Genomic DNA, 9359 nt, shown 5'->3' with positions numbered 1-9359 from the left:
CATTTCTTGGCATCCTTGATGTTTAAATTAGCAGCACTATTTGATGGTAAGTATTTAGTTAGCTTCGCCAAAAATATACTTTTCACTATAAAAAGAGTATTCAAATATGCCATATACCCATTGTGTTGAATGTATGCCGTGTGGACTGAATCGCTTTTCTCTTGTTGGTAGCTGTCACTGGACATTCGCTTTTTCTGCCATCCTCCAAACGACAAAACTTTGAGTGGCAGCCCCACTAGAGGGGGGGTGGCGTGTCCAGCGGGGGTTTGCCGCTGCGTTATGTGTTTGCCTTTGAGCCGGCAAAAAAAATTGGAATCGGAAAACAAAACAAACTAAATGGGAAAATCCGGACCCAAGTTTGCCTTGCAACAACATCGTTGGCCCTGCGTAAGAGGAAAATGGGAAACCGGAAGTGCGGGAAGCGGAAGTCTACAACGCGGATATACGCATATACATATGCATCAACAGGTGTTTGGGGGGTGACGTCCGTTCCACGGGATTAAGTTTTGTAATTAGCCGAGTCTGATTGAATTGGAAATCATGTGTGGGAATTAATGAGCAATTAGTTGACGCATTATGAGCACGTCTGTCCCATCGATATGCGGCTGGTTGCCTTGATAAGATCGCCGAATTAGATGGGGCTTATATATAATTTGTTTTGCACACTACGAAGGAGCTTAATTTAAAAGTAAGGAAGGAATTCAATAGATCAGATATATATATATATATATAACAATACTTATAACAACTAAAGCTTAAACAATTTAAACAGAAGTATTAAAAACAAACTATTTGTTGCTTAACTCCGTGTAAGTCAAGTCATTTTACATGTTAAATATTCATGATGATGATGTTTGAACGAAAAAAAAAGGCATTTATGCTAAAAGTATTAATAAATACTTCAAAGTGCAACAGTGCAGGGTAATTGAAGAGCGTGGGTATGAATTTCACTGCGTTGAACAAGCCCATTTGGCAGGCATAAATCAGAATTCCTGATTGAGTTTATCGCTATTTTGCCATTTTAATCTATTTAGCATTTAATTGGCAGCCAGAGGAGTTGGGAACAGGCATGAAATATGCAAAACGCTTTTTAAATCATTTAAAAGGCTTTATTATTTATGAATTTTGATGATTTGTGGCACTATGAGAACGCGCCGGAAATCGATACCGCCAGGCACTAAACCAATTAAATATGAGTAAACATATCAAGCGGTCTTTGCCTGGCCATGATCGAAATGTTAGATTACAATATAATGTATGTTTTTATCCTGCGGTTTTAACAGTGCATTTTTTACGCGCCATTTTCAACTCAATCGGTTTAATTGTTTATGCAGTCCGCGTTTTGCCTGGAATGTTAAACAAATTGCGGTATTGCGGGCACATTGCATTTTTATCTGCTCCGCATTATGTGCACTCGCTGCGGCACATGTGTTTTTTACCACTTTTAATTAAAATGATGTATAAACCCACATATGTACATACATGTACATGTACTGCGAGTCCGCAGAACTGCAAACCACAAAATAAATAGACTATCCATTCGAATGGCAGGAAATCGCACAACTGAAACTGCGATTATGTTTACGAGTACTCACCGGCACAAGGCTCACTGGATGGATTGTTATTACAGCTTCCAGTTATCGCAGAGGATTTTCCATTTGATTAAACGTAAATATTGTACCAAAAACAATGACCAAAAACTGCAAGCTGCCAGACTTGCGCCACCGCCAATTGTTTGCGAAAGTTCATCAATTTGACAGCGAAATTCAATGGGTTTTTGCTGCTCCTTGTTAGTTATAGTTGCATTAATTAAAATTTTTCGCCAGACTGCACGGCGAGCAACAATAACCACTGGAATAATTCAACTTAATTGTCTTGATAGACAGCCAAACCGGCAATTAAGCACTCGCTGCGCCCAAGATCGAATCTAATGTTGTGTCTGCCACAACAGCAACTGCCAACTTATCGCCAGCTGCAGCTTTTGGCCATTTCCGCCCCTAAATTTGGGGGTGGGGCCATCGCAGTGCCGACAGCGATGGATTGCAAAATCAGTCAAAATAAATCAAAGTGCCGCTTGCGAATGACGTATACTATATATTACTCAGCTACAACTATTTGAATTAATTTTTCAATTTGCCTTAAAATATTAAAATGTAGTTGAAATGCACTATTCATCATGAACAGCTTGAAAATTTGTACACCCTTTTTTAATTGTTTATTGCAGCACTTTGATGGAAAATTACACCTTTAAAAAACCAGCTCAAAGTGGTCAAATTTTTAAAATATTACTTTAACATAAATACTTTATTCATGCATTTTTATATAGATTTAATTAGATGATTCTTACTGATTTCTTGCCTGTGCTGATCTAATTAGTGATTCTTACTGATTTCTTGCCTGTGCTGATCTTATGTTTTTGCAATTATGTTGCCCTAGCTATAAAAACGCCAGTTTCGCATGTCTGATGCTTCGACTATTGATAAAATAAAATGGCAAAAGCAGTTTACAACTTTCGACCGTTTACAACTAACAAAGGGTCACAAATCAAGTTGGTCGGAGGGTTGGCTCGTGACTAACCGGAAGTCGCCATGTGCAAGAATTCCGCCAGCCAGCCATCTCACACCCTTAAATCGCACCACCTCCCCCCCACCCACTCGTTTTCCTAGTTGGGCCGCCTGCAGTGTTGCGATTTAATTAAAGCGCCATTAAGTCAGTAATTAACAACAACAACAACAATGCCAGCTAAAGCAGCAACAACAGTAACAGCCAGCCAAACAAAGGGCAAACAACTTTGACGCCCCGGCTTCGCATCGGCTTTAGATTTTCCTTTTGTTTTTCCCGCTTCCGTTTCCGCTCTTCCCGCTTTCATTATGTTTGCATTTGCTGCTGCTGGCGCATTAAATTCTTTTTTGCCGTGTTATCGCTTAGAGAATTCATTAGCAATTGCAAGGGGGCCATTTATTGGGCCTCCCTTATGTTTCTGGCCAGAAACCATTTTGCATATTGCTGAAAAAAAAAATAAACAAAGGAGCACCCTGCACAAGACTCACACTGTCGTGCAAAAGTCGCAACCCTTTGATTTTCCCGACTAACTGCAGCGCACACCTTCATAAATAAAACCCTCTTTATTCTGCATTCTTAACGTTGGAACCTTTAAAATTCCAGGAATGTGACAAGTTCTTAAGGAATAAGTTTGAATTACTTCGAATTCCACCGCAAAGGTTATTTGTAAAATTTAAGAAAGAAATAGTTTCTCTTAAAGCACGAAAACATACAAATAAGCTTGTTTTAATTGACAATAAGAAGTTTTCTGCGAAATTTTACACCAACTAAACAAATAAATAAGCTGGTCAAAATTTAAAAAACAATCTAGATTTAGTAATGAGTGAAAATTAGTTTATCGACCAGTCGTTGCATCATTATTACTATATATCAAATGATCAAATGATCAAATGATATATAGTAATAATGATGCAACGACTGGTCGTAAAAAATTTTAATATATGTAAAACTAAGTTGAAATCCACACAAATCTACAAATATAAACAAAATAATAAAAATAATAAATATAAACTCCATGAACTTCAGAATCGGGAAAACAATATTTTGGCATTTAAACTATTATTAAAGTTACAAGTATTTCATAATTTCTTTATCGCTCGCAGTTTTGCGTGCATTTAAGTGAAAAACAATTGAAAATGTTGTTATGGCAACTCCTCCATAAAGAATATACTAATATAATATTATTTCAATGAAAGCCCGAAAGTTGCGGGCTTTTTGGCAGCGTGAAGCATACTTAAGTAGAAAGCAAACAAACACACGCATTTAAAGTCAAACAACATTTTATGAAAACCACTCGAAAATGGAAAATTCCTTGAATTCGAAATTATGCGGAGTAAGGAGTCAACCCCATTGTGTGGATTATTATTTCGCCTTTCCATTGTTTAGCATAGCAACTAAACTCGATTTTCGTTCCACTAAAGGGGTGTGTTCAGTGGTTGTGAGAGGTTTCTACGGCACAAAAAGCACATTAAAATCATAAAAAAATAAAATAAACCAGCCGCTGCTGCTGCTGCCATATTTCCCATTTTTCCTAATATTTGACTTTGTTCTTTCGTCCGACGAGAAAGTTTTATTAGGGGTACGTGTCAGGGTTGCCATGTGTGCGGATGTCGGGGGGATGTTTAGGGTTACCCCGGGCTTTCGTTGGGGGTACGACGAATGAACTGAAACTGTCAAAAGTGCACATTCCGCTCTTGACATTTTACCAAAGCGCAGCTTGAACTCTGGTCTTCAAGGGGGTGGGGGGTGGTGTCGTGTGGAATTGGAGAGAGAAAATGGGAAAGTGGGAAAGTGTCTTGCCAGCTATCGACATTGAAAGCGCAAATGAAAGGGAAGTCCTCTTTTGAATGGCACTGGCAGCTTGCGATGGAATCCCAGACATATCCCAATCCCATAGGGTGGAACCCGCCATCGCTGGAAAGTACCGACGGCACGCGTTCGTCCGTCCCCCCGGGGGAGGAACGCCCCCCGCCTCCATCCCCCTGCACGCCCCTGACAAGCAGTTAAAAAAGGCTAAACGAGGACGGGGCATAAACCCAGAAATTTGCTCTCTGTACGTTTATTGCTTTTAAATTTGCCAATTGTCGAATCTGGCGATGGTAAGTGCATGTGTGTGCACTGAAAACAAATAGTGTGCAAAGCTCTTTACTATCTAGCATCCTGTTTTTAAGGAATCCAAATGGTCTCAAGTGGGCTTAGAGATACGAAAGTGTTTCGACTGTCAGAATGACGAAAGCATAAAAGTGTTGAAGAAACACCAAACACTTTCTAGATAAAGCTGCTATTTGTGTTTTTCAAAAGGGGATCATCATTTGTTATCAGCATTTTGACGAAACACCTAATAACCTGCTATTTAGAGAATACAAACATATGAACTGTTTTCGCCAGACTCTTGCCTCCATGCCCATTTTTTTCTGCGAGATAAGAGCGCCTTGTAAAAAAAGTTAATTAATAGCGTCGCGTCTTGTCTTATAAAAGCTCGCCACTTTCAGCTGATGCCAACAAACGATCCAAGAACGTCCAACCAAGCCATTCAACATGCGTCTTCTGCTCATCCTCTCCGTTGTCCTGGCCGTGATCCTCGGCTGCCATGCCTACAGCGCCACCTGGGGGCGCAGGGTCAACAACGACTTTCTCCTCTCCCGCACCAGGGAAGTCCGCAATCCGATCAAGAACAACTACTGGAACTTAAACGTGAACTACCCCAATGGATTCTACAACATCTCCGCCGTGATCGTCTACGACAACTTCAAGAACAGCTCCGGAGCATCTCCCAGTCTTTATTCCGGCGGTCCGGGATACCGTTTTGCCACCGTGAATCTTCGTGGTCAGGTGAACCGCGGAATCGACTCCACCGTCGAGATCTGGGGTCGTTAAGTGATCTTGGGAGCATGTTGTAAAAGAATTGATGTCGAATTTAAATGTCAAAAAATTGGAAAAAACTATGGAATCAATCAATAAAGAAAGAGTAAAACTCACATATAAGTTGTTGTTTTAATGTTAAGCAATATTATTTTATTTTATTGAAGGAATGGTATGGTGGTATCAAAGTACAAGGAAAACATTCAAATCTTTTTAGATAAAGCCCTGTTCTTATTGTATTTAGTTCATTGTAGGTTTTTAACGTTTTTTATCAGGTTTTTATTGTAATGTTAAATAACCTTCTGCTTACCAGGCTCTCTAGAACTAAAGTATATAAAATTTACAAACATTTGTATCTTTATTTTGAAACCTAATTCTGTTAGATACAACTTTTTTCTTGTAGTGTATGTCTTTCATGTTCGGGTGAGTCCACAACAAATTGCTTATCAAGCGAGCGCATGTAGAGCAGCCAAACTGAAAATGGGGGCCCAGCAAGGCCAAAAGCAGCCCTTAATTTGGCCAATTTAAAAATGGAAATCGATTCCCCCGAGAGTCAGCGATGTGTCAATAAAATGTGATTAACAAGTTGCTGCACAAAATGCCAACACAGACTGCAATCGGATAATGGCAATGGCAATGGCAGTGGGTACAAAATGCTTCGCCGACATTCCCTCAGGCATTTCTCGCTGCTTTGTATCTTTCAGTTGTCATTGTGGGGTTCCTTTTTGGTTTTTTTGTTCCTTTTTAGGGGGTGGAGGGTGTGCAGGGGTGGGGGTAGCAAACATCCTGGGAGCGTGGCGAATTATCCCTATCATAAGTGACAAATACGTCCACCCTCATCAGCCACGGCTGCTGCAAGTAATGAGATTTTATTCCAAACCAAGTGACTGCTAGCCGTGGTAATTCGCAATAAATATGCAGCCAGGATGAGACCAGCAGCTCGATTTGTGTGCCAGGCGATAAGGATGCCACCCCCGAGGATCGCGGTGGAACTGTGATTCCACGAATGCATTCCGTAGCAGATTAACCAACTCCACGGACGCAATGCCACAGGCATGAATGGAATAATCTCTGGACTTAATTAAAGTAGGGGCGAGTTCCGGTTCAAGCAATGCTAATGACAGCCGGCAGCTTAAGTTGGATTACATTAGGGATGATTAAAAGTTCGCTATTCGACACTTTTGTGGGCAAAAGGCTATGCGTCGGTCGGAATGTCTGACGTAATTATGGCTTAAATCAACAGACACTTGTCTTGGCCTTGTTATAATTCCAATGGAATTCTCCATCAACCAAATATTGTGTTGCTTGTATATCTCACATTTTAATTACTTAGCCATAATTTAATTGCTTATGCATTCACATTCATCACTAGTTGATCAACCAAAACACAAAACTCTTGACAGCTTCAGAAAGTTTGGTTCGTTGCCAATTTGCATATATTGGCTTATGGATTATTTATTGAGCAAAGCATTTCGATTTTGTTTGCCAAACTAATGAGTGAAAATTTGTCAGTTCAAGCCACTTGATGAGATTCAAGGAAAATCAATTTCTGGCTAATAACTGATTGTTTTTTCTATGGAAAACTTTGATAAGTTACCAATCAAGTCGCAGTATCTATAAGTTGAAATCTGCAGCTGAGATTTCTTTCCGATCTTCAATTCCAGTATGGAGGGCTTAGCGTTCTATGATAAGCCCGCCAAATCTTTTCCTGGAAGGCTGGCCACAAACTTTAGAAGCCGCCTTGTTTTGGCCACAACCGCTGGCGTGAGTCAGGTAATCTTATCGCGGCCACTTGATTGCCAGGGGGGTTTCTTATGCCTTGATTTGGTTTCGCACTATTGGGCCTTTTCGCCAGACACTCGCCCCCATGCCCACTTCATCATGGGCTGCGATAAGCCCGCCCTGTAACAGAAGTTAATTAAAAGCGAAACGCTTTTGTAAACATCGCCTTAGTCATGCTGGCCCCGCAAAGCGATATAAAAGCTTGGCCATTCGCAGCAGTTGCTATCAAACGATCCAAGAACGTCCAACCAAACCATTCAACATGCGTCTCCTGCTCATCCTCTCCGTTGTCCTGGCCGTGATCCTCGGCTGCCACGCCTACGGCGCCACCTGGGGACGTCGCAACAACAACGACTACCTGCTGTCCCGCACCAACGAGGCCCGCAATCCGATCAAGAACAACTACTGGAACGTGAACGTGAACTATCCCGCCGGATTCTACAACATCTCCGCCGTGATCGTCTACGACAACTTCAAGAACAACTCCGGCGCATCTCCCAGCCTCTATTCCGGCGGTCCGGGCTACCGCTTCGCCACCGTGAATCTCCGCGGGCAGGTGAATCGCGGAATCAACTCCACCGTCGAGATCTGGGGTCGTTAAGTGATCAAACGAATCTGTTATAACCGACTGAAAGTCGCTGGGATATCAACTGAAACATGTTTTTTACGCAACTCAAAGCTAAATTCTCAATCTTAAAAAATAAAAGAATATAGAAGAATACACATATACGGCAGTATTAAACAAGGCGCTTTTCATTAATTGCAAAAACATTAAACCAATAAGACTGTGTTTCTGAGGTAAACAAAATAATTCCCGACTTGCCCACGTGTATATCTAATCAGCTAAAAAAGCAAGTTCATTTGTTTATTAAAAAATGGCTCATAAGTCAATATAAAAAGCTTACTTATAAAAGCCGGAATTGGTTTGTACGGAAAAGTATTATTTCACAAGTCGAGGCAATTATCGAGATAAGAAAGCCATGATAGTAAATATTTAATAACAAAAAAGGTGCACAAAGTGAAAATCGCAAATAGTGTATCATATTCAAACATAAATCGGTGGTTATCTTTATCAGTGTGTTCTGTCAATAGGAATAGCATATTGATGTATCTATCTCTGCCGGACTTTGCATAATCGCATATTAGCCTTGGGCCAATCCCCAAAAACTCCCTGCAAGTTTAGAATTTTCCCTTGGATTCTGCCTAGCACAAAGGATGAAAGTGGAGCGCCCCAGGAAAGAGGAAACTTTTCCTTTTTGCCCGCCAGAGGCGTAGTCATCTAGCAAAGGAAAACATTCAATATTTAATAAACATCAGTGAGTGTGTGTGTGTAACTCGAAATTAAGGCTGGGTATAGGACTACTGGCCACAAATCCTGTGAGGCCCAGACAGACTGTTAAAAGGGCTAGAGGGCTTAGCCAGCACAAAAAAAAAGATGGCAAAGAAAAGCGGAAAACTGGAGCCCAGCGAAGGGGAGACAGACTTATTGGCCTTGGCTCATTTGATTCCCGGGGATGGTGTAAAATTTGTATTTCAAATTGCCAAAAGCAGCCCCAAAAAAAAGAAACCGAAGGGGGGTCGATATGTTAAGCTGCACGGTCAAAAGGATGTGCCGCAGTCCCTTTTCCCTTTCCTCCGTTTTCCTATTTCCGTAGTTTATGTATCGAATTTAAATTTCAATTTTAAACGTCTTGAGGCTACGCATTCGGATAGCTACCTCCCATTCGCCATTCGAGGTGGCGGTAAATATTTGCACAGGGTGCACAAATGTTTGAAAAGTTGTCAACGAAAATGTTTCACTTAGTTAATATGCAAAGCGCGGCCGTTCGGCTGCGCTGCAAAGCCCCGGATCCGGATATGTTTACGGATACGGCCACGGCCTCGACTACGGCTACGGATACAGCCGGCGGTTGGGATTCGTCCCCGCGCCAAAGGGAAAGTCGTTCGATAAAAAATTGGCCCCGAAAAGTCACGTAACTGCAGTGTCGCAGCAGCAGAGAGTAAGAGAGAAAATGCCAGGAGCAGCAGCAGCAGCAGGAGGTGGTGCATCCGAATTCGATTTGTCCTGCTGCTCTGTGTGCTGTGTGCTAACTTTAAGGACTGCCAAATGCGACTGCCGAATCTCGCTTCCGGGCGCATTCACTTGACATTCC

The 9359-nt window shown here is 41.4% G+C and overlaps 2 protein-coding genes across 2 annotated transcripts; both read left to right on the top strand.

Annotated features, from left to right (window-relative positions):
• Positions 1–5071: 5071 nt before the first annotated feature.
• On the top strand, positions 5072–5540 carry LOC117136927. Its single transcript, XM_033298064.1, has one exon. It carries the CDS (start codon positions 5101–5103, stop codon positions 5437–5439), a length of 339 nt encoding a protein of 112 aa, XP_033153955.1. The 5' UTR covers positions 5072–5100; the 3' UTR covers positions 5440–5540.
• A 1887-nt stretch (positions 5541–7427) lies between these two features.
• LOC117136627 lies at positions 7428–7927 on the top strand. The gene has a single exon (XM_033297615.1). The coding sequence runs from the start codon at positions 7469–7471 to the stop codon at positions 7805–7807; it is 339 nt and encodes a 112-aa protein (XP_033153506.1). The 5' UTR covers positions 7428–7468; the 3' UTR covers positions 7808–7927.
• The last annotated feature ends 1432 nt before the right edge of the window (positions 7928–9359 follow it).

The sequence above is a fragment of the Drosophila mauritiana genome, chromosome 2R (assembly GCF_004382145.1).
Source record: "Drosophila mauritiana strain mau12 chromosome 2R, ASM438214v1, whole genome shotgun sequence".
NCBI classification, from domain to species: Eukaryota; Metazoa; Arthropoda; class Insecta; order Diptera; family Drosophilidae; genus Drosophila; species Drosophila mauritiana.
Note: the sequence above shows the minus strand (reverse complement) of the source record. Positions and strands in the feature narration are given on the sequence as shown.